At 37.1% G+C, this 25,809-nt stretch overlaps 1 protein-coding gene across 1 annotated transcript in view; it reads left to right on the top strand.

Moving 5' to 3' along the window:
- Positions 1 to 1,345: 1,345 nt before the first annotated feature.
- Positions 1,346 to 25,809, top strand: part of CFAP47 (cilia and flagella associated protein 47) — a 263,998-nt gene continuing 239,534 nt past the window's right edge. Inside the window, exons 1-20 of the mRNA XM_066176999.1 lie at positions 1,346 to 1,507; positions 3,957 to 4,108; positions 6,178 to 6,293; positions 8,323 to 8,461; positions 9,637 to 9,865; positions 10,364 to 10,518; positions 11,299 to 11,432; positions 12,005 to 12,240; positions 12,941 to 13,133; positions 15,154 to 15,367; positions 15,743 to 15,895; positions 16,551 to 16,740; positions 16,845 to 16,941; positions 18,168 to 18,384; positions 19,059 to 19,303; positions 20,245 to 20,375; positions 21,468 to 21,590; positions 22,941 to 23,072; positions 24,297 to 24,374; positions 24,921 to 25,065. Of these exons, the coding sequence (XP_066033096.1) occupies positions 1,346 to 1,507; positions 3,957 to 4,108; positions 6,178 to 6,293; positions 8,323 to 8,461; positions 9,637 to 9,865; positions 10,364 to 10,518; positions 11,299 to 11,432; positions 12,005 to 12,240; positions 12,941 to 13,133; positions 15,154 to 15,367; positions 15,743 to 15,895; positions 16,551 to 16,740; positions 16,845 to 16,941; positions 18,168 to 18,384; positions 19,059 to 19,303; positions 20,245 to 20,375; positions 21,468 to 21,590; positions 22,941 to 23,072; positions 24,297 to 24,374; positions 24,921 to 25,065 (3,241 nt within the window). The remainder of the gene's footprint in view (positions 1,508 to 3,956; positions 4,109 to 6,177; positions 6,294 to 8,322; positions 8,462 to 9,636; positions 9,866 to 10,363; positions 10,519 to 11,298; positions 11,433 to 12,004; positions 12,241 to 12,940; positions 13,134 to 15,153; positions 15,368 to 15,742; positions 15,896 to 16,550; positions 16,741 to 16,844; positions 16,942 to 18,167; positions 18,385 to 19,058; positions 19,304 to 20,244; positions 20,376 to 21,467; positions 21,591 to 22,940; positions 23,073 to 24,296; positions 24,375 to 24,920; positions 25,066 to 25,809) is intronic.

Below are 25,809 nucleotides of genomic sequence, written 5' to 3'. Positions count from 1 at the left end.
GTGAAATATTAGTGTGGTTGCTTGCACTGCAGACACTGAGCTCCCCACACTGAGGAGTGTTAGCGCTGCTTTAGCTCCGTGTAGGCAGCTTCTGTGAATGACGTGGAGGTCCAGAAGAGTAATCAGGCTGGATTTATTTCAGTGCAATCCATCTTTACTTTAAGAATCCCAGGGTACCCATGTCTGTATCACCTGTCACTCTCCCAGGCTGCTGTTGGAGAGGGAGCCATGGCAGGAAACACCTGGGATGGACACAGGGGATGGGCTGGACAGCCCCAAGGTGGGCATTGGCTCAGGTCTCTCTGTAGTGGTAAATCCCATCCTGGGCTGTTCTGGGAAGTGTGGCCAGCAGGTTGAGCGGAGGAGATCCTCCCCTTCTACTTGGCCCTGGTGAGGCTACACCTGGAGTGTCCAACCTGGCTCCTCAGCACAAGAAGAACAAGGAGCTGTTGGAGAGGGTCCAGCAAAGGTTATGAGGGGTCTGGAGCATCTCTGATGAGACTGTGGGAGCTGGGCCTGGTTAGTCTGCAGAGGAGATCTCATTTATGCATGTAACTATCAAAAGTGGGTGCCAAGAGGGTGCGAACAGACTCTTTTCAGTGGTACACAGTGACAGAACGAGGAGCAACAGCCGTAACTAAAACAAAAGAAGTTCCACCTCAACACGAGGAAGAAGTTTATGTGGAAGGTGCCAGAGCACTGGAACAGGCTGCCCAAGGAGGTCAAGAAGTCGCCCCTGTGTGGAGACATTTAAACCCCGCCAGGGTACGTTCCTCTGTCACCCGAGCCGAGCCCAGCCCAGCCGGACCGAGCCGAGCCCAGCCGAGTTCACCCGAGCCGAGCTGGACCGAGACGAGCCCAGCCGAGTTCACCCGAGACGAGCCGGACCGAGAGCCCAGCCGAGTTCACCCGAGCCGAGCCGGACCGAGCCGAGCACAGCCGAGTTCACCCGAGCTCAGCCGGACCGAGCCGAGCCCAGCCGGACCGAGCCGAGCCGGACCGAGACGAGCCCAGACGAGTTCACCCGAGCCCAGCCGGACCGAGCCGAGCCGGACCGAGACGAGCCCAGCCGAGTTCACCCGAGCCCAGCCGGACCGAGCCGAGCCGGACCGAGACGAGCCCAGCCGAGTTCACCCGAGCCGAGCCGGACCGAGCCGAGCCCAGCCGAGTTCACCCGAGCCCAGCCGGACCGAGCCGAGCACAGCCGGACCGAGCCGAGCCCAGCCGAGTTCACCCGGCCCCCCCTCTTCTCCTGTTGCGATTGGTGGCTTTGGCCTGGCCGCGGCTTTTCCGCCAATCAGCGCCCCGCGTCCGTTGCTAAGCTGCCGCTGGGGCCGGGCGGGCCATGGCGGAGCGGTGGCGGGATGTGTGCGGGGTGCGCATCGCCCCGGCCGAGCTGCGCTTCAGCGACACGGTCCCGGGGAGCTGCTACCGCGCCGCGCTCACCGTGCAAAACCTGCGGCCGGGCACCTGCCACCTGCGGCTGCTGCCGCCACGCCAGCCCCAGGTGAGGGCCGGCCGCTAGGGAGGCGGCGGGGCGCGCCCGCGGCCGTCTCTCTGCCCTGCATTTGCCTCCAGCCCGCGGGAGCAGCGGCAGAACGAAGAGAACTCTGAGCTTCCCGGGTCTTTATTCTCCCGAGGCTGCGAATAGTCTAGAGAGAGCTTCCTTCTTTCTTAAATCCATAGTTTCAGGAGAAATAAACAGGCTTTCCTTACTACATCAGCCATCAACAGTTGGACTCGATGATGCTGGAGGTCTTTTCCAGCCTTAGTGGTTCTGTGATCAAATCCCTTGTTGGCAGCAAATCTTGTTCTGCCTTCTTGGCTGGCTTTGCGCTCTCTAGATCTCATCCCTAACTTCAGGGAACATTCTGTAAAAATGGGTCACTTTGATTTGCGAACACCAAATCTGGGAAGTGACAGCTCTCTTGCCTCATTTCTAAGTTGTATACTTTAAAGTTTTTTGACTGGAATACTACCCTTGTAGTTTCGCATAAAAGAGGAAGTTTAGGCTCTCTCAGAAAAGAGGACGTTTGCAATCTTTCCTCAAGATAGTATGATTGCTATGAAGTTGAGCCCTTTAACCTATGTGGCTCCAGTAAAAGCCTGCTGTGGTTAGTGGTTTATTGTTTTTAAATTATGTCAAAATTCAGATCAAAAGGTTGGGTTGAACTGGCATCAGGGGTTGAACAGAAGCTGATGTTGCTTTTTGTTCAAAGCAGCTTGAACTATAAATAATTCAGGGTAGTCATCAGTCTGATTTTCAGACAATTGAAGTGCTTTGAGTAAATCACTATCTGAGTAGTGAGCCTTTGTTTTTGAGGGCAAGAGTGGCACCTTGATTCTTTACTAAACTCTAGCTGAAGACTTTTGGTATGAGCTGGAAACCGTCAAGAGGGTTTGATCTGGTAGGGCTGTGCTTACTCTGTTTTGTTAGTTTTCATCAACCTTATCAATTTTTTCATGTGCTCCAGAAGTGGAAAAGGCAGAGTCAATGTTAGAAAAGAGAAAAGTTTACTAAATAATAGCTTTGTGGTTTTTCCCTCTGTGATTAACTCTTGCCTTTTGCTGTGTATTTTTATGGCACTGTACATGAGATGACCAGGATGACAGGCAGGGGACGAGATTCCACTTCACAGCCCCAGTTCCAGAGAGCTCTGTTGTGTTGTCCCTTCTCATTCCCAGACCTCGTGTTGCTGTCTGTGATTACAAGGCTCTGGGGTGATAAACTCCTCTGAAATATATTCTGGTATATTAGAGTGCAAGCACTGAAAAATAACCTTCCTTCAGCTGCCATAGTGCATGGCCAAGAAGTGCCTTCCCAGGAGTAAAGCTCACAAGCAGTTTGCCATAGCCTTCCGTGAATGTTCCTAGTGCAAAGTATTAATTTTGCCTTGTATAAAATGAATATGCTTGGATGTTTAATTCCTCTTAAAGAACAGATGGATACTACAAACCTCAGAATTAAAACATGGCTACTCTTTCAATATCAAGCCCATAATCATGTGCCTGACATAAATTTCCTTTAGCTGAGTATTTACACTCCTAGGAGGATTCTAAAAGAATAGAAGGAGATGCTTGGGTAACAGAACCAGGAAGTAGTAGATTTTGTTTGCATATTTAAAACATAAACTAGAACAGGAAACTTAGAGAATACTGGGAAGACTGCCTTTCAGAAATTATAAATATTGAAACTGGACATAAAGAGTGGAAGCCCACTGAGCATGAGGTAATAATGTGAATTTTAAGGAGACTGAACCACCAGAGGAGCTCTAGACTTTGAGACTTTCCTAGAAAAGTGTGAAATGCTGGATTTTCCTCTATGTGCTAGTGGGTTACTTATGTCTTCTGTTCAAGGAAAGGTGCGGGAGGTGTTTTATTTAAACAGATGCTTACTTTTTTTTTTTTTTTTTTTTTTTGAGAGAGGAAAGAGTGCTTTCTATTCCTCTGTTTTTTTCTCTTTCATTTGACTCCCAAGACTGGAGGTGCCTTGGGTCTTTCAAAGTGGTTTTCAATGAGCAGTGAGACTTTCTGTTGATATCAGTCAGACCTGGAGGAAATTCTTTCCTCTCCCCTTTTGTTACTGCATGAACTGAGACTTAATCCTTGTTATTGTCTCAGGCACTAAAAATATTCTTCACTGTGTAATAACTGATTTATTTTTGTGTTGCTTCAGAAGGTTTTTTTGTAACAATAGAAAAAGCTGGAGCTCTCTTGGAAAGACTAGAAAATTTTGCTAATTCATTCTGTTTTTCTCTTTTCCTGTAAGAAATCTGAACTTCAAGAAATAGGGAGGTAAAATTATAAAAACCTGCATATAAGTTCATGGTAAATTTTAAATCAATCTTTGTATTTTTCTGAAAATAAACTACATCTATATCCTTCTTAATCTAGAAATGTGTAACAATTAAAAACACTTTTTTAAATTTATTTTTTTTAATTTTTTTTTATTGCAGTTTAAATTGATTGTGGAAAATCCAGGAAAACCCATTGCACCTGGACTTCAGGTTAAAGCTGTTGTGGAATATACTCCCAAGTGTGCAGAAGATCTTCAGGATAAACTAACTCTTTTAATAGATGATGACATAGTTCATATCCCTGTGCTTGGGTATGATATTCAAGAGTTCATGTGCTGTGTTAATCTTTGCAGTTTTATCTTGTGGAACGTTTACTTCTGGCTGTCAGTTATGACTTTGTAATTAGTCTGGCAATTGCATGGAAAGCAGACAGTAAGTTTTCTTACAAAAATAAGATTTGTCTTTTTTTTTCAGAGCAGCACATGGGTAAGAAATTCATTCGGGTGATATCCCTCTAAAGTCATAGAGGGTCTGGATTTTTAGTTTTGCCTTATGTTGATATGATTATGTTGATAATTTTGAGTGCTGTATTATTAGACAAGTCAACAGCTACTCTTAATGCCTTCCCTTCTACTGAATCACTGATACACAAGATTTTACAGTAATTGTTCATAACAGTTGCAAATCTGGATTATAGTGAAACATATGTTGCCTAATTCTAAAAATACGGTGCATGTTTCAGAGCAGTATCACTTGTTCAAGGACTTTTGAAAATTTTTAATTTTTTATCAAGGTAGTATTGTGAAGGTAAAGCCACTTAGGCTGATAATGCTTCTGGTGGCTCCTTTCTGGAAAGGACTTGCAATAGATTAAGTATTTCACATCTTCATGTTTAAGTATCTCTTGCAGGGGAAATGTTGACAGACTTTAATAATTATTTTTTTGTGTGTTTGGAAAAACAATTATACTTTATGATTTCTTTTAATCAGTGTTTTTCAAAAACGTATTTTTTGTCATGCAAAAGCAGTAAATTCCAGCTTCATGTAAAAACCCCAACCAGCAAATGAAGCAAATAAACCTCACACTGTATTAGAGCAGTAACCCTAAACCTTTTAACCTGACTTACCTCGTTTTTGCAGGTCTGTATTTATTAGAAAAATCTCACTGCATATAGAATGTATGCTTCTTTCTATCCACTTGGGAAAAGAGATATTTGGATCTTGAGAGGAGAAATACTTTTGTTTCATTCTTCCAGTAAAGCTTCTTGTAAGAATGTCTGGATACTTGGAAAGTCAAATTTTTACAAATGTTCTGAGTGTACTCTAACTTTGATAGATGATTCCTATTTTTTTTAATTTATTTTTTTTCTGCCACATCCTGCTGGTCCAGCATCATGTCTTTCAGGAATTAATTAAGCTATTTTTTTACATTACAAGTAATTATCAAAGGGAATTAAAAGTGTATTGAAATTTCTGAAAGCAAATTCTATTGTGGCATTTCTTGATTCTTTTTTTTTTTTTCTGTTCCCTTTCTTCCCCCTCCCCTCACCTTTATGCAATAAAATATTTAGATATGCAGGATCTACCTTGGTCGACCAAGGATATTTATTTTTCTTCTCCATTATTTCTTCTGTACTGCATGTGACACAGATCAGGAGATGGAATTGTTCCTGCATTTTGTGGCTAAGAGGAGACAGACTGTTGTGCTGATGTAAAATTCCAATTGATTTGAAACACAGTTTTCTGCTAGACCAGAGGTGTCATTGTATTAAAAATTGGAGTCTTTAAAATACAAGTTTCCTGAGGCATGATCTTTTCATTATGGCTAAAAAGTACCAAATACAGTGATGTCTTCTCACTGGCTGAGGTTCTTAAATAAATAATAGAAGTAGCTCATGGCTTGTGTTATTACCCACTTCTGTCTGTTATAAGTTTTGTTGAAATCACAAAGTGTTTATCAGACACAAAACTGTAAACTGGCACTTCTTCTCTGCTTTTAGTTCATGCAGCTTGTAATGAATTATGCTGAATTATTTGGTCATATTTTGTGATGCAACCAACTCAGGATAGTTTTACTTAAAGTACTGCAATGAATTATTTACAATGAAATAGAAATGTGTGCATTCAATTTTGACTAATTGTTTATAGCTATATTGTTTTAAAGCTAGAATACTGAGTCATTAACCAGGCTGATAGATAAGTACCTCTCTTTTAGATCTTCCCTGTGTATGCTGTAGTGCTGAAGTGAGTTGCCAAAACCTTGATAAGAGAACTAGGACAAGAGGAGAACTCTATTCCACTGGAGTGCTTAGTCAAATTTCTTTTAAAATGCAAAGGCGTTTTCAAGTTTTGGGAAATATTACGTTGTCTTTTCTCTGCAGATTGATTCCAAACTGTGATCTGGAAATAGAGTCAGAGGTTAATTTTGGTGAAATGATTGCAAACAATAAACTAGTTTCTAAACAGATTCGTATTGCTAACCGTGGAACAACTTCAGGTAAATATTTAGTATGCATTAAATAATACAAATGTTTTATTTTATTGGAAAAAGTAATTTTATGCAAGTTAACACTTCAGTGACCAAGTAGCAATTAACTGGAATTTTGGGTTATGCAGATTATGAGTATTGTAGCTGCAGGTGTTGTACATGGCTCACTGTTTATGTAGCCAGTACTGTATTTCCATTTAGGAAAGAAAAAATACTTCAGAACTTTGAAAATGTTATGAGTTCTCTACTTTTGAATCCCATTTGGAAGATGTAAAAATAATAGTTGCTCATTGCCTTAGTGTGCCCAGCACAGACAGCAGCAAATCACATCTGCTCTTGCTTTGTGCTTCTGTGATCCCCAGACCTGTCTCTTGAATAAACAGCTACAAGTTCCCTGAACTTTCCAAGCTAAAGTCCTCTGTGATGGGAATTGAATTGTATTTGTTGCTAGAAGATAATGAGAGGACTTTTATCTTGCTGCCATAGCTTTTGAAATCCTACAGGCACATCCTTAAATTTCTGTGAGCAGCTATTCCAAAGAGAGTGAGAAACATGGACAAAGGAGCATAAGAATGCTTATATAATCCAAAGAACCTGTTTGACTGCCTTTTGCACTGGACATAGCTGCAGACACCTTTCTCCAGAGGCAGGGTGGCAAATATGCTGAGTTTCAAACAATAAATTTAAGGCAGTTAATTATTTTGGTGCCTCATTTGTACAGCTGCTTGTTACATTAAAGTCTACCTTTTTTTTTTTTTATTATTTTTTTTTTATTAGGCCAAAGTTGTGGGAACATTTTTCTCCTAGATTTTCATATGAAATACTGTACCAATAAAAATACATGATTACAGAAAAAGAGAGTTGCAATTTTAAAAAACTTCAAAAGTAAAAAATAAACAAAATTCTGTCTAGATGAAGCAGATCTTTCAATTTTTTTTCCATGAAGTAAAAGGAGAAATTATTGTGGGTATTTTTCCTAGCCAGTTCATCTTAGAGATGTAGTTTATATAATCAAGCCTTTCTCATATATGCTAACTTACTATGAGCAATTATGATTAGGTAAAGAAAATGAGATAACCTACAGTATACATGCACCTACAATTAAGTTGTATGACAATTATTTTTTTTTCATATTGCGTAGGGAACTGTTTCTAGTTATAAACTCTGTTGCATGATACATGCAGGCTGCATGGTGGAGTTTGATAGGGTTGGATGAAAATTAGAAAGAAGGTGATGGTTAGTTAAGGATGTCTTGGGGACAGACAAGGGAAGGGCAGGTGCATCTGTGTTTCTGTAGGCTCTGTAAATCCTAACACAGCAGGTCACAGTAACAAGCAGCCCATGAACTCTATGAGCAGGGAGTGCTCTGTGCTGGCCTGGGACTTAGGGATTGCATTTCACCTGTCACTCCATGCACTAAAGGAGTCCTTTGTTCCTGCTTCTGATCTCAGAGTTTATATTTTATATGAAATCAAAACGTGCATATTTCGTACTCCTGAAACAGTTTCTTAGTATCTATTATGGAATGTCTGATAATTAATGTTGCTGGTTAAATACTGGATTTTTTCACATTTAAAAAAATACTTTCATAACCTAGAAATATTTGCTGTTCTCTTCTGCAGTAGCTGTTGTAACCCTGCAGTATGCACTTAACCTTCTGGCTACTGTAGCTTCTTAGAGCTTTGTATTATATTTGCAGATGTTATTTATAGCCACTTCATGCTCTAGTCACTTTCATTTGGAATGTGAGTTTGGAATTTTGTTTGGAATGTGAGTTCCTTTCCTGTTACAATCACGGCTTGCAAAATGGAGTTGGACATGTGGGTGTAATAATTAAAGAAAGGCTGGAAATAATGACCTACTCGTGCTTGGAAATAGCTTCTAAAAAGGTTAACTCTATGTTTCCTGTTTTCATAGGAAGATATACTGCTTGTGAACATGTGCATTGTGTTGTGCAATTTCAAGTGTGTAATAGATGCATATAAATCTACAGCTTTATATTGTGTAGCATTCTATTGATTGCTCTGGGTTTTTTTAGGTGTATTTAGAGTATCATATGATGGGGTTGTCCTGCTTAACATAAAACCTGCCAGAGGAGTGGTAAAGCCAAAATCTGTAAGGAAAATTCGAGTTGATATCTGCACAGATGTACCCGGAGTCATCCAGGAAATGATGAAGTGAGTGTATGACTGAAGAGATAGGGCTCTATAAATTCCATTTTTTGTCTGTTATTAAGTCTAGTCTTTACTATGAATGTTTATCTAAAATTAAAGTTCTGAAGTGTCAGTTGCTGTCTGTAATATTTTGTTTTATTTAATTGATTTGTTATATTATCTCCACAGAAAAGTGATGTATAAATTGTATACCTGGCTGTGTTAATAAAAAATCTGTCATAATTTGTAGTGATCTGGGATGTTTGCACGTTTCTCAGAATAAAACTAATCAGGAGATTTTGTATCTTTCACCTTTCTGCACCTCCTGTATTCCTTAATTTTCTTAACTTCTGTAACTGCATGTTTTCTTTTAGCTCTGTGTTCGAGGAGTCTCAGAAATGTTCTGGTGTTCTTTGGTGGATCTTATTTTCACTGGAGGGAATGTATTTGCAGCACTGGAGTAGATTGCTTTTAAAGATTGCTTATGGAATCCTAGAATCCCAGCATGGTTTGGCTTGGAAGGGACTTTAAAATCCTCGGCCATGGGCAGGGACTTTCCACCAGACCAGGCTGCTCAGAGCCCCATCCAGTCTGTCCCTGAACACTTCCAGAGGTGGGGAGTCCACATCCTTTCTGAGCAATGTGGGAACTGGGGAAGGATGTGGTTGAGTTGTTGCGTGTTTTGTTTTGGTGATTTGTGGAATCATCAAGATCAAGCTTCCAGACAGGAACAGCTGCAGTTTCATGCTTCTTCAGGTGAACTTCTACCTCCAGTTCCCTACAAGAAAATTAGGTTTTATATGCTAAAATTGGTATTTAGATACAAAGACTCTGAGGGATAAGATCAGTTGTATATTGTCTGTGGACACCTCCTGATTCTTTGCATATGTCAGTCCTATTGTTTCAAACATTTAAAAAAAGTCAGAAAACAAACCAAACCCAAAACTCTGCCATGTAATGTGTGATTTTTCCTGATTGGTAATATTCCTGTTAGGACATTGTCAAGGACATGCTCACTTGCCCTGCTCTCCCAGTTAGTTTATCTCTGTGATTTGAATATTTGGATTGGGTAGGTGGTGTTTTTTTGTTTTTTTGTTTTTTTTTTTGGCACTGATTCTGATACAAAGCAAACTAACCAAACTGATACTTTCTATCTCTTCTCTACATTAACTGTTGCTGCTTTCTGCTCTTACTGGCAGAGTGGAGTTGGAAAGTCGTGGCTGTGCAGAAGTATTGGTCAAAGGTGTTGTGGTTGAACAAGTTCTTAAAGTTCTTGGAGTATCTTGTGGGAAAGTACTAAAATGCATTAACTTTGGACCTCTTTACTTTGGAACTTCAAAGACAGAAAAAATACATTTATACAATGAAAGCCCTGAGAGTGTGGATTGGGTAGCAGTACTGGAAGACAATGCCATTGGGGGAGAGATGGTAAGAAACTGCTCTGGTTTTTATTTTAGTTGAAAACTTGTTTTTATTTCTGCTTCTGCATTTTATTTCTCAACATTCATCTTCTAGTTTTGCTTACTATGTCATGCTATTTCCTGATCAATAGGCTTTCTGAAATGTCTGTCCAACCAACAAGTTTTTTATTTCAATTTAACTCTAGAATTGAGTTTTTCTATTATTATTTACTAGGAGTTATCAAAATACAATTCGAATTGTAAGATACTAATGATCTGTGATTTCACTTGTTTTTCTCAGATAGCAAAATAATTTGAGAATCATGATTCAAAAAAGGGAATTCAAGACATTGACATGAAATTGATTTAAAATTTGGTTAATTAGCCTTGTGCTATGTAACTATGTGACTGCTATTTCCTGTGATATGTCCTTCTATTTGGTATACATGAAAATGTTTGTGTAGGAAAAAAACACAAAAGGGAAAGCAGAACAGGGTCAACTATTCCATATTGTTATTTTTTTTAGGGAACAGATCTTCAGGGGAGTACAGATGCTGTTTTACACGACTTAAGCCTGAAAAAGAAAGATGTAGATGTTTCCACCTTGATCTTGTGTGTTCCCAATCAAGGAACTTTGCTGCCTTATGAGAAATCTTTGATTACAGTCTGCTTTAGTCCAGAGTGAGTGAGTGATGCCAATTAAATGCACACACACACACACACACACACACACACACACACACACACACACAAAAGTTGATTGGGCTACACTGTTCTGCAAGAGCTGTCTTAGAGAAAATAATTTTGAGTTAATATGTCTGCATATTATTTCTGAGTAACTTCTTATGTATTTATGCATGTTAAAAGAAAATTCTTGATCTGATTCTGCAAATAAAGCAGAGCCTGAAATGTTTCTATGATTTTATGTTTTATAATGTCGTAGGGGTGTATTTGGACCAAAAATTGGTTAAGATGGTTTTGTGAGAATAAGAATTTTATTAGATTTTTTTTGCCATATCTTAACCACCAAGAGAGTGAAACATTTTGAAGAGCTGTCATCTCATCAAAAATAAAAACAACCCAAAAGAAAAGCAAAAACTAAACATAAAGAAACATTTCTTCTTGGATAAGGAAAAGAAAAAGCAAATGTGCTCTTGCCATTTTCCCTTACCTAAACTCAATACAGGTAGTTTTTATGCATGTGATATTAGTTTAGAAGACTGTTGTAGAATAGAAAAGATATCAAATTACCAGTATAATAAGCACACAGATATTGATGAGCTTAAATTTGTTACTATTTGCATTTTCTGAAGGAATTATAAAGGTCATTTGTTCAAGCTGTTACTGACAACAAAGAAGCCAGACTGGATGTTCAAAAATATGTCTTGATTTTTTGTGGGTTGGGTTTGAAGGTTGGTTTTTTTTTTTCCATCTTTTAATTTGAAATTGTGACTCTTACAGAAAATTGGAAAGCGAGTTTGAAGTGAATGATGCCTCACTGATTCAAGATTATGTCCTGTTTCTGAGATTTGAAGCTGTTGGGGGGAGAGGTGTCTGTCTACAGGACCTCAGTGGTGGTGCCCCAGCAACCACAAGTATGTTAGAAATGTATATATGGATGATTAAACTGTATAGCTTGATTTTTAAAAACTTTTAAAAAAAATTCTTGGTTGCCTTAATAATTTTATGGTAAATCTGCTTTTTTTTGTTTGTATCAACACAAATAAATTAACTTGCACCTTGAATGCTTTAACACGAAAACCTCTTTGAACTCTGAGTAGAAAGGAGGGATTTATTTGTGTTATGAATAAACACTTATCAGTTAATTATAAATTGTAATAATTATTAATGCAAATATTTGAAGGAAATAAAACGCTCCCAGCAATTTGCAGCTCACTAACACTTTTGCAGCACCAGTTTTGTGCATTTTGAAGTGCATGTTTGATTATCCTCAACTTCCTTACTGAGGGAATGCATTATCTAACAGCATGAAGAAGTAAAGATCTCTGTATTAGGTTTATAGAAACTGCATTATAAAATATACTAGCTTGTAATATTATGTTGTTTTTGCTTCTGTACAACTACAGCATGCCTGTCCTGTTAGTGAGATAATGGGTGTGGAGAGGGGTTTTGTTTGTTTTCTTGTTTTTGTGTTTGTCTGATGCAGGGAGTCATTCTCGTCACGTGGACTTAGCTTTGATGGGTTCTGGATTTCCTGTGACATTAAGTTTTAAGCCAGGAAGAGTGATTAATTTTAAGGACTGTTATTTGGGTGAACAAACACAAGTTGTGTGCACAATGAAGAATGAATCCGAGTTCCTTCCAGTAACGTTCAGATTCCGCAAAGCTGCTCACTTCAATGTTTCTCCTGAAAGAGGAACCCTTAAAGTAAAATCTGAAAAGGTAACTCCCTCTTTCTTCTAGGTTATGTAAGTGTGAAGATTATTTTATTTTATTATAGTGGTTAGCAGTGGAATTTCTTAAAAGTAAAAGCAGAGGAATTTCATTTCAGTAGCAATGGCTTTTAATATCAGCCAATTTTTTTTTTTTTAAATATTTTGTACAGTCTCTTAATGCTCTTTCCCTACTCCCCGACGCAACAAGTATTATTTTAAATTAGGAAAAAAGATTGGAGTACTAAGGTCACTTTACAAGGATTTTTCCTATCTGTATTTTTTTTTATTTTACTGATTTGAGAAGATTGATTCATACTCAAATATTTTTGAAGGATACTTTTAATTTGTTTCAATAAATGACAAATATTCAAGTAAGATAAAATTTCTTTTAATGGAAGAAACTTTGCCAAATAATAAGTCAAATATGGAAACATTCACAATTACCCAAACCAGTAAGTCAGGGCACAAGATTTCTCTCAGAAGTGAGCAAATGAGGCTTTGTTGTGTTCTAACATGTCACATTTTTATGTTACCTTATTTTGCTGATTTTTATGTGCCTCTTGGTGTATTCTGCAAGCCCAGATTTGAATACCTGTCTTAGAGGTAAATGTGGAGAGAAGTGACTCAGGGACCCAGTCATATACAGAATTACACAAGACTTGACTCTTTATTGTCTCACATGTCTCATAGTGAGTTTTCTTTTCCAGGAAGTGATGATTTCATTTTCTCCACGACAAATAGGAACATTTGAGATGAAGCAAATTATTGATATCATTGGGACAGGAGTAGAAGAAAATAATGTAGATGCTTTGAAGACAAAATCTTTTCATCAAATATATTTGACCTTACTTGGTGTGTGCAAATGTAAACGAACAAGCGTTGTATTCACAATTAATCCTGGTAAGATGCTAAAAACATAAGTGACAAGTGATAAAATATTTTCAAAGCACATTTTTAGATTTTAATGGAGGTATTGTACTACTTTTAGTTTGCTTGTAAAAAGTCATATCTCTTTGGAACTGGAGAGAATGCTCAGTTGTATGACATGTCCCATAAGACTGCAAAACAAAGGCTAAAATAGGGTACACCCACCCATAATTGTATCAAAATTTTAACTATTAAAATTCAATTTTCATCATATGATAATCTGACTTTTTTAAGGTTCAGCTTTTGCAGGGAATGCTTCTGCACAGTGCTAAGATGTTTCAGGAGTAAATTCAGTGGTATTTAAAGCACAGGAGGAACTAGGAAAGATAACAGGATGTTCTTAATTGATTCAAAGTTCCTACTGCCACATGAATTTGCCAGTTCATACAGCCTGCTACCCGTCCTGTGTCCACTGACTCTTCCCATCCTGTGAAGCCTGTGCCAGCATAAAGAGTCTTTCAGGATGTGCAATAATTAGCCTATAATTTGTTCTTTGTGTTCCAGATGTTTTCCACTAACAACCACTTTGCACTAGATTTGACTAAACTGTCACTGGATTATAAACCTGTCATGACAAACATGATTTTTTTTCTAACGTCAAATGTGCTGTGGCCTCTGCAACACCAGTGCAAATCACCTGACCTGTGCACTGGTACATGTGGTGGCTATGTGTTGATCAGGAGGGGAACTTGAATTCTCTTTATTTATCCTTTATTTACTCTGCTGCCAGCTTGAGGATGTACTCCCTAATGAGAAACAGGAAAGCAGTACCCATTTTTTCATTGTGGGGGAGTAAAAAGTGGAAGGTACTGGAAAGTCACAGTGAAATGGTGCTCTTTCTATAAGTACAGGGATGGCTGATAAGCCAGTGGTCATTCCTGCTGCTTTCAGGAAGGTCTTTCCAATCCATGGCTATCAAGACTTGATGAAAAACTAAAGTTTGGCAATTTCTTTGTTTTATTTTTGAAATCCAGAGCTCCTTCAGTTTTCCTGTGTCAGAAACCCAATTAGAAGAATTGGGTTTTTTGGATCAAAGATTTCATCTGGTACTCAAGTTTTTCAGGCTTTCTACATGCTCTTGTCTACCATTTGCTCTATTAATGTCCCCATTCTGGTCCCACTTGAAGGTTTATAAAAACATTATGAGGGAAATCTGTGTTTTGCTTTTAAGCTTCATTGAAGTGTGGAGAAAAAATGAGTTTGTTTTTTCCAGATCCTTTTCCAGATGGTTCTTTCTATATATTCCTGTTATCTTCTCCTAGTGTCTGTGGATGAATATGTGTACTTGTGTCTCTGTAGTCAGGTGGAGGCAAGGGAGAGACAGGAATGAAGCTTCTTGCAGACTGTGCCTTTCTGGCCAGTGAAAGTTGTAATCACTCCTATGTCTTAGAAGATGGAAAGTAGTTTTTGATTTTTTTGTTGGTGGATTAAAATAAAGTTAAAGTGGGTAAAAATGTTTAATGACCATTTTTTTTTTTTAAATTTTTTTTTCTAGTGAGGGAGGAAAGGGCAGTTGAAGTTTGACCCTATTTCTGCCATACTTTTCTCTTTAATGTTCATGTGTATGTGCTTTGTAAAACTAGAGTGAAAAAGATCTGAGCTGTCTTTTTAGTTATTCTAGCTTGGGAGGTATTGTCAAAATTCATGCCTCTTGTTTGCAGCCCTTAAGACAAGCTTTAGGACATTGTGATTGGTGTTATGACAGGCAGCTCTGAGTATCTGATGATGTGAGTGTGCAAGACATAGCATCACAGCTGGACACAGCTGGTTTGAACCCTGGTGTTTGTTTGCTTGGTCCAGGCCAAGGGAAGCAGTTGGCTCTTGGCATGATGTGAATGGCTTCTTCCCTCTTGTCTGAGGAAGACACTGTGGGATGGGTGTCTGACCCTTGTGCTGCTGGGTGGACCATTGTAAATTTAGATATACTTTTTTAAGACTTTGAATTTTGTTCGGAAAATCTTTGTTTAAGTTTATGTTTTATTTGAATTTTAAGGTCTAACACCCTTGATTTCCAATGCAACTGGACAGTTTGTAGTTCGTGGCACAGGACAGCTCAGTGATACAGCACCTGTGGCAATCCTTAAATCAACCCAGACACAAATTCACACTCACCGGAGAAATAGGAACTGTAAGGATGACGCACTTATAGCTTTTCCCAATGATCGTGCAGCCAGCCTCAGGCCTAGTGAATGGAATAAAAAGTACAGGTAAAATTTATGTGGATCTAATATTTAAACCCACACATTTACATGTATCATATAGTAGATCAAGACTGGTTACTCATATGACAGTTCGCTGGGGTTTTTTCAGGCTGAAAGTACTTTAAAATTCATTGCATTCCTGAGTCTCTTGCACATAAATTTATTGAGTTTTCTTACGTGAAGATACAAATGTAGCTATTACACTTGCAATATTTCATTTTTATGGTGCATTTACAAGGTTAAATATTAATAATCAGCTGTGATAAAAAGAATGTTTGGAACGAAATATATATGTATCAAAATCAATTATGTTCTCACTCTAACAAGACCCAGTATCATTCTACATGTGTAATGAAACTACAATTCTCTTTAAACATTTAGGACTATTTTCACAAAGACTGAGAGATATAATTACGTGGATCCAGACTTTGCTTATACTGACTTTGAACGACTGTTAAGAAAAGCAAATACCAAACGCTACATAGACTTCATTTCCCATTTAAGACAGCGTCGGTTAGAGAAAGAGGCTGCCAGGTAAGACTTGGTTTAAAGGGTAAATAAATACTTCAGGCTCATGCATAAAATAATGTGAATATATGTGCAGAATTAACTTAATGGCACCAGTCATATACCTAAATTTGTCCCATGCCAATATACTTATGATCTTGGGACTTTAATTTATAATGCATTCAAAACCTGTTTGTTTCAAGTATTTTGACACATAGGGATTACTTCCTGGGTGAAATGTAGGGATAGAGGCAGGGCACTTGAAATTCAGCTTAAAGTGAACTTAAATTAAGATGTCGAGTTTTAAGAATACTTGGTTATGGTTAATAGGAAAAAACATAACATTGATTGTTTTGGATTCTCTTTATAGAAGAAATATGTATTTCCATCTAGGATGTCTAGCTCACCCCAAGTGATGGATTCAGTATGTAAATTATATATTCTGTGGGCTGAAACAAATACAATCTTTTAATCTGACTGGTCCTCTAGCTTTACCTTACAGTAAAAACTAAAAGAATAAAAGTATTTTCGAGGTATTTTCTCTGCTTGAGGGTTTTTAAATAATGAAATATTCCTACTTAAAATATTGTTTTGTTTAAAAATATTAAATAATTTAATGTGTAGATCATGGAATGCTCAAACTTTCAGATTTCCACATTATTTTTTTTTTCCTTCCCTGTAGGCAGTTTTATATTTATGACAATCCTGTGAGCATAGGCATTAAACCAGGTGAAGGTCTTAAGTTACCACACATCTCAATCTCAGATTTACCCATGGAGAAGCCACAGCCCAAAATGCTTCCTTCAGATGAGAATTGCATGTTAACGAGTCGAAAACTGGCAGAAATTGTTTCTAAATCTACAAACAAAGGAGTAAGTTAAATGCTTGAGTAGTATGTGAGCATAATGGGTTTGCCATATAAAAAATCATCAGAATTTTGATCCTGCTCTGAGGAAGTGTCTTGTGCTTATCACAGGTTTGGAGCTGGCTTAGTCCTATGCCATCTTCTATGCAGGAGAAGGAAGATTGTAGGCTAATTTTGACACACAAACAGCTTCATCAAATATTCATTGGTAAGATTTTTTATTTGGTTGCAAAATGCGTAGAGTTTTAGAAAAGCACTTATGTATAGTTAACACAGTTTATGATTATATTTGTTCACCCTAAATAGAAAACAGTTTAGTTTGGTAGGCAGCTTGAGACCTACAGTAGTGTTTCACTAAAGCTTTGTAATTCTCAGCAAATACTGGGATATGATTAGATATAAATGTGTAAAAGGGCAGTTTCCTTTGAAACTGCTCATACCACAACCTCTTACAGGGAAATCACCACAGCATGAGAGTTGCTCATACCCTTAGGCCTTGTTAGTGGATAGTACCTGAACCAGCATTAATATCAGCAAGACTCATGGAAGTGCTCAGAATAATTATGGAAATAAACAGTAAAGATTTATGCCTACAAAAACTAAAACTTCAGGATCCTCCATCAAAATAATTTCAGGGTAATGTTCTGTGATGGGGAGTAACACCTTGTAAAACTTCTTAGTGATTTATTAACAACACTTGTTACTGCTACAGGTCTATTTTAAGGTCAACTTTTCTTCAGTAATTTTTTTTTTTTCGCAGCAAAAAGAGAATTTTCAGTACTTCCTGGGCTTTTTTTGATATTCAGCTAAGCTAGAACTTGAATAGTGTAGCTGTGTAAACTGATATACCTGGGGAAAGGTAGAACAAGATAAACATAATAATACTGAGAGTATTGTAAGATGTTTGATGAGTGCCATGAGTACTCAAGTTAATAGACCAGCCTAAAAACTACTGATAGCAGTAAATTAGGTAGTGAACTAGTTCTGTGACCATCACTTGACTTGAATTACTAACCCAAATGGTTGCACAATAAGGGAGCAAACCAACAGGTTGCATACATAAAGTTTCAGTGAATTGGTGCTAATTGGGCCTTTTAAATATCTGCTTAACAAAGAGAAGTATTTATGGTTATTAATATTCCTGTTAGTAGTGAACACATTGATTTCCTTTTTTACCAGTTGACTAAAACAAGCACAATTAAAAAATAAATGTTGCTGACTTTTGACTTGTACTGCTGAAAACACTCACAGAACATGGATGATATTTACTTCCACATTTTAATGATAATTTGTTCCACTACAGGATTTTTGTAGCTGACTTGAGTTTGTAATTTGAAGAACTAAAATGTTTGATCATAGTATTTTAGTAGTCACGTTTCCTTCCATTAGTTTTAAACTTTTAATGCTGAGGATCTTATTTCTTATATAATTCAGGTCCTTCTACTATAGATTTTGGTGATGTTTGTGTGTATTCTACAACAACCAAAGAACTGCACATCATCAATAATTTGTCAGTTCATATTTGGATTCAAATTGAGGTTGAAGTTCCAGAATTGCAGGAGACATCTCCATTGTCTCAGGTGGTGCCTCCTCTTACAAAAACTCATATTCCAGTTGTGTTTGAGACAACCACTGTTGGAATGTTTAAAAGGTAAGGCTTTTTATATTTGTCTTGATTTACACATTTTTTTTGGCAGTAGTAAATTAAAAAAAAAAATCACCAGGCTGATTTTAAAGTGTAATCATGATAAATGGTGACATTGCAATAACAATGCAGTTTAATGTTGCAAAATTTTCAAAAGTAATGCAACTTTTAATGTTGCAAAAGTTCAGTACAGTTTCTTGGGTTTTTTTAAACCACAAACAAAAATCTCTCCTGTAAAAAGCCTTATATAGTTAGAGGTGCATCAGGGAAAAAAGTTTGCTATTGTGGTCTATTTGCTAGGAGAAATTTTTATGGGAAATACTGTTCTGTTTCCAGCCTAGCAATTGCATCACTTGCATCCATGCTCAGGTCTTTTGATGCAGCTCATGGGAAAATGTATAAGCAAACTGTTTTCTAGCCTGCTGGTTTGAACTCTGTTTTCTAACGTTAAAATAACTGTGTGAGGCTGATCATCCTTTAGGATGATCTTCACTTCTGGCATGATTTAAGTAGTATGCAAAACAATTGAAAACTTTTCTCCTGTGGGTCTGAGCTGTGTGTTTACACTCAGTTGATAAGTATTTTCTTGCTAGTGGCTATATTTAATGTAAATTTTACTCTGACTGTAACAAATGAAAAGCATAAAAAATATTGAGAGATATATAATTTTTATGTTACAGCTCTTTCAGTTACAAAATAAACAAACAACACACTGGATATGTGCTGGTAGTTGCCCATGCAATGCCTATTGAACTTCAGCTGTCTACTAAGGAGCTGATTTTGAGTCCTGTTCCTGGCTGCCTAGCAGGGACAGAGTTTAGAAGAACTGTCAGGGTATGCAATCCCAGAAACCATCCTGTTGACTTTACTTGGAGACCTGTAACTGAAGATAGAAAATCTGCATTTACTATAAAGCCAACTAGAGGTATGCTGTGCCAATACAGTGTGTGTATGTATCTTAAATGCCAGCAGTGTTAAATAAGACAAACATTTAGCTGATGCTATAAACTATATTTTTAGATTTCTGTCAATATCAGAGTGTCCCAAAAGCAGTATCAGGTCACAGCTTAGCACCACAGCAGCATTCTCTGTGTAAGCCCTGCCCCTGAATGCAGGCTCAGTCCAGCTCCCTGCTTCCATGCCCAGCCAGCAGTGCTTGTGTAAACATTTTTCTCAGCACACATTGCTGACATTTCAAGTGTGGGGCAGGAACATCATACAGCTCATCAGGATAGGAATTTTTTCCAAAAGAACTGAATAAAGCTGCTAAAAAGTTCATGGAGGTTGAGTAGCATAAATGTAATTCAGTCTGGGGTTAGTCTGCATTTGCATCATAGATCAGTATTTGTTAGACGTGTGTATAGCTTTTACCTTCTTTTTGAAAAAATAATATTCTACAGGGGTATGTTGGAGCTTCATTATGCAAGAACAAAGTGCTAACTGTGTTAGATTTGGTGTGCTCTGATTCTTGAGAAAAGATATTTCTGCTAATACAAATTCAGGCCTAATTGCAAGAAAAAAAGTGTATATGATCTTTCCCGAAGTTGCTATTCTGCAAGAAAGATAGTCTGTTCTTTTATTTTTGTTTTCAGTGTTCACTATTAGAGTAATTCATAGCTAAAAATATCTGTAAACTTTGAGTATGTTTTAGTGCAGGGTACTAATAAATAGATTATGCAATGCTCATGAGAATCCAAGACCTAATTTTACTTAATTCATGAGACTGTTCAACGCCTAAGAAATGTAGGCTTACATTTAGTAATAGGTCATTTCACTTTTGTGTGCCTGCTATTTCTAATTATACAATGTAATTTGACACTTGTACATGTATGTGCTATAACATCTAAATTATGTACATATATTTAGGGTTTGTGGAACCATATAGTGATGTGGAGTGTGAAGTTGTTTGGCATCCAGGGTTCAACACTCCAGAAACAGGACAATTCATCTTGTGTGTGCGCAAAGGAAATACAATTAACTTGAAGTGCTCAGCAAAGGTAACAATTCATGTGGCAGCTTTAGAGAAAAAAAGTGTGGATTTCTTTAAACAAGTAATATCTTAAGTATATTTCTATTATCATCTATATTTTTATTAAACTATTTTAATTTCATATAGCTTTAACATGTTTAACTAAAGAATATGCTCTAAAGACATGATGGAAAAGGCAAGGCAAAGACAATTTAGCTTTTTCTTGCTTTTGATGGTAGTCTTCCTTTGGCATCACAGCTTGGTGGTCCTTATATCTTCCAGGCTCGTTTTTGTGCTTGGCTTGTCTAGTTTGAGTAAACAAATGTTGAGAGGTGATAAAACAGTTTTATATATATATATTATTTATTAAAGGAATAAAAATCTAGATGTGTGTTGGAAGGTATGTTTCAGAGTTTCAAGGTAACAACAGACTCAATTTAATTTGTATTGTTATTTATTTGAACATGGTATTTGAGAAGCAATGCTCTGAGTAGTCTTCTAAACAGTGACATTCAGTTCTTGTTAGTTATTTGTGGTCTTATGTTGCATACCAGGGAGAACAAAGAAGAAAGACTTCTTTTATTCCACTCTATTCTATTGGCTACATGTTCTAGAACCTATATTGGGAGTCAAGAAGACTTTTCCCTTTATTTTGATGATCCTGTTTTTATTTTTTTTCCTCAGTAGGTCTTTTTCTTTTCTTCCTCTTCTTTTGAGGTCTTGGAAGTTTGCCATATGTAAACTGGAATGTGTGTAAATTACAATATTTGCATTTCTACTGCTATTAGTATCTCTGAAATAGCTTGTCCTCATCACACATTTGGAGTTAATGGAGTTTGTGCTGTTAAATTAAATTTAATTAAAATATTTTTATTGGTCTTGAAATTAGTCCAGCAATATCTGTAGGGCTCAATCTGTTAAATTTGAATCTAGATAAATTCATTACATTGAGTAAATCTTGTCTCACATTTATGGTGTGTTTTCCTATTTGAATACTTCCAATTTATGTATCTGCACAACTATATTAGCTCATTATGTAATAAAAAATTAGGCTGAATTATTTATTTGTACTTAGGAATATGTTATATGGTTTACTTGTTTTCTCTTTTTTTTTTAATAGTTTGGTACTACTACAGTTCAGTTTGTGGCTCAAAGTATATCCTTCACTCATAGTCCAATTGGTTTCACTACTTGTAAGACAGCCAGTATTCTAAACACAGGATACAACCATGCATACTTCCAAGTAAGAGAAAGTTATTTCTACCACATTTAATTCCTTGGGTTGGGGAGCAGAAGGGGGTTAATTATACCAGATCATGTTATAGTTTTGTGTTTACAGGTATTAAATATGCACCCATTTAGGTTTTTGTGATGTTTTCTGCAGAAACAAGATTGATCTAAATAGGAATTCTGTCCCTCTGTCAAATTTACACTGATGAGTAGATGGGACAAATAAAAGCAAAGTGGTGATGGCCTGAATGATTATGGCAGTTTCTTGAGAGCCAGGAGTGAGGGTAGAACCCCATACAGGTGTACCCTATGGAAAAGCATTTATTGGATGTTTTCATGCATTGAGAGCCAGAGCAAACTGGCTGTGCATGCAAGGACCCAGAGCAGTCACAGCACACGGGATGACTTTGCTAAACCAACATCCAGGGGCAAGAGGGGCTGTGCAATGAATTGAGGAAGGGGTGAGATGGATGCCAGAGAGGGTAAAGACATAATACACAAATCAATAGGAAATCTAACCTCATTAGTTCTGCTGATCACAGGATAATTGCTGTATTTAGTGAAGGAAAATAATTTTCATTAAAATCCAGTTTTTGTTACTGCATTGTTACAGTACTGAGAAACATGTTTAATTTATTTTGATTTGTACCAGATTTCTCTTTTATCACCTGAGCATTGAATAACAAGTAGTACCATGGTCTTGGAGGCTGGGCCTGAAAGAGTAAAATCAGCATAGCCTGTAACACAAACATGCCCAGCCTTTTTAGCCTCCAGAATTACTCTTAAGCCAAGACATAGCTGGTTGGTCTTGGTCACTATGATAGTAGCTATACTTTAAAAAGCTGTCTGTTAGGAGTGCATTAGAAGAGAACAAATTCCTTTTGGTTTTTGATAACTGTGGCTAAACTGAGTATTTACTTCTGATATTATTATTGAGCTATACAGAATTGGGGTCTTATGTCCCATCTTACTGTGAATGTCAAAAAAGAAGTGATGAATTTATTTGTCACTGAAATACATGTTTTGTAGAATATTAAGACTTGATAGATAGCAAGTCCTAATTTTGATAACTTAATGAAAACTACCCAAAACTCAGAACTCCAAGTTTCTAATTGATGGAAGAAATTATTCCATAGTAGAAACTGACCATTATGTTTAGAAATCTGTTACTTTATTTTGTTTACTTGCATTTCCCCCCAAACTTCTAAGTCCAAGTTAGCCTTATATGCAATGAGGGTTCTCCTCGTAAGAATATAAAATCTTTATGATAGCTGTATTGGTATAAATAAAACAACAACAACAACAACAACAAAAACGAATGCAAACACCTTTTTCAGTATGTTTCTTCTTTGTGTTTGTGAAGGTTCATGACACAAACCCGTTGCCTGAAATGAAAATCACCCCCTCTGAAGGAGTGATACCTGTGGGAGGTGTTGCTGATCTCAAAATCTCTTTCACTCCAAAGACACACATGACTTTTGATAAAAAAGTGGAGGTATTTCAAAACTGGAAGAACTTTGTCTTTTGAGTGTTATCCTGGGTGCTTATGTGTGTACGTTCATGTATCTTTTGAATTTTATTTCCAGTGTTCTAATGCTTTTTAAGAATAAGGTTTTCATGCAGCAGATCATTATTGCTGTAACCTATTCTGTTTTTTTTTTCTTTTGTCTCAGTCCTGCTCAGAAGTATCAAAGCAGTCTCTCAGTTTGAGCTGATTCATATTATATCAGTGACAAGCTGTTGGCAGTAACGTGTGATTGTTATGAGATAATGTAGACATACCTGCAGTTTTTGTAATCTCTGGAGAGGCAGGATTGGAATACTCTAATGTTTTTAATTTCTTGACTTCTTTTTGTGGTTTTCTCAGAGATGGCTGTATTGATAGTAGGTGTGCAATAAACGTGTAACATATTTTGTTTTCTGCATGCCTTTGTCCTGAGATGAGTGAGACTGAGAAAAAAGATTCTATTAAGGGCCTGAACTTGACTACCATTTCTGAGTGATCCTGGATTTCCCATCTTCTGGGGCTGCATTTTTTAAGCTTGTTAAACCTAGTATTCATTTATTTTTTCCATTTTTGCAACAGATTTAATATTCCCCAGAACAATAGTGTCTATCTTGTACCACCATCTCTGTCAAGCAATGTGTGTTGTGATTCACGTTCCAGTCCTCACAGCTGCTGAACACAGTTTTTTCCCTTTGGAAAAACTGCTCATTCTAGTAACACAGCCTTCTGCAATATTATTTTTTTCTGCAGAATTGGGGAAGACTGGTCACTGGTCTTGCAACTTTGAGTTGTGCTTTTTAGGTTTGTTTGTTTTTGTTTTTGTTCTGCATTTTTAAATAACAGCTATATCTATCTAACTATACCTGTCCCAGATGTGGTATGCCACAAAGGCATGATTTGAAGCCCCATGTCACTGGAATCTGCATGCATGTGTTCTAGAAAATGAAGGCATTTACATTATCTCTTTGTATTTCTGTAGCAGAAATGCAGTATATTATAAGAACAGAGTTATTTTCATATTATCAGTGCAATTTTTACTGACTCTCTCCACTCTGTATCTGTGGGATAGGGTTGGGTGTTTGTTTGTTGCTTTTTTTTTTTTTTGTGTGTGTGTGTGTGTTAAACTTTTTTTGATGTAATTATGACAGATTTGGTGAGATAGTTATGTTAAAATGACCTTGACCACAGTCCCAGTGTTGTCCCTTCACTTAGGTAGCAGTGAGGAATGCAGCAGAACTCCGGCTTAGGATTTGTGGATTTTCAGAGATCACTGAAATAGCCATTGATGTGGTAAGTGTGAAGAAATTGTAGCCAATTGGTAAGATTGGTTAAATATTTTGCTTCATCTAGATGTCAAAGTGGCTCCTCTCTACTTCATATTTTTCGTTTCTTCCTAAACTAATTTCCCAAGAAAATTATCAAAGAGATGAACCTAGGAGGAGATATTAAAGCCCAAATGTACATATTACAGTTGCACTAAATGATAGCTGACAGCTTTAGATTTTGAATTTGACAATCTGGAATAAGTAGGTATAAAGGCGGAGGATTTCTTAAGGTAGTTGTAGGAAAAAAATGCAGTAAAGGGAAAAGTAAGTCACTGATCTGTTTACTGAATGATGAAATTTTTTCTGATGGTTTAGCTGGACTTGATATTAAATTCTGAACTCTTCTATTTTGTGTCCTGGAAAGATTTTAAAGATAAGGGTTATGTGAGATTATCGATTAACTAATACTGTCATTGTGTTATAAACTGTGAATCTTGTGATTTTTTTTCATATTATGTTCAATTATAAACTTCACAGTGCTTTGACCCATTTTTTTTCTTTAAACTTACAGAGACTATTTGAATATGGTGGTATTTATGTTGGTGCTACAAAATCAATTCCATTTGTGCTGCAGAACAAAGGACACTCACATACCAGAGTGGAGTTTGATTTTTCCAAGTACAGGGATTTTAAATTGAGTGCTAAAGACAGTTCAGGTATTTGCTTTTGCTATATCAGAATTTTCATTAAATAGAGAATGAATAATGCTAGGAGAAAATCTGTCAGACCATTTCTGGTAGCCAAATTTTCTATATAAGAAAACCTAAAGCAATTATTTTAAAAGTGTTGCTTAATATAAATTAAGAGAAGATATTTTGGTTTGCCTATAAGATGACATTTGACAAAAATAAATATTGGCTAAATTTCAGGTTTCCTGTAGATTTTTTTACTCAGTTTATCCCCCCATAGTTGCTAAGGTAGAATAAAAATTTGAATACTCTCTCACCAGTTAAAATAAAATAGTAAAAAAACCCCAAACAATTGTAATTAATTTCCTGTTCATGGACTCATACTCACTTCTTGACAGTGTTTAACCCTTTGATTATTTAATCCCCAGTACAAGGGTTCAGGCTTTTCTTTTTCCCAAAGGGACAGAGTGTCTGCAGGTTAATGACTTTGCCTCTGTTCTGCATGAATGCCCAGCTCAGGAAGTTTTTGGGGCAGCAGTGGAATTGAATTCTTTTTTGCTTGGTAGAACTAGTTCAGATTCTCATTCTGCACATTGTTGCTCGTGGCTTTCCTACTTCAGTCATGGCATCTCCTTGGATATGCCACCATCATTATTCACAAGAGAATTTTGCAGGGACAAGAGGCCTTATAAGCAAAGCTGCAGACTCAGGGAATCAAGACTCTTCCTTTTGCAAGACTATTGTCAAAGTTGGTTGTATCTTTATGTTGAA

This window comes from Chamaea fasciata, unplaced genomic scaffold (assembly GCF_029207755.1).
Source record: "Chamaea fasciata isolate MVZ Bird 193981 ecotype frontalis unplaced genomic scaffold, bChaFas1.0.hap1 SCAF_2, whole genome shotgun sequence".
Classification (NCBI taxonomy): domain Eukaryota; kingdom Metazoa; phylum Chordata; class Aves; order Passeriformes; family Sylviidae; genus Chamaea; species Chamaea fasciata.
This window is presented reverse-complemented; position numbering and strand designations above follow the sequence as displayed.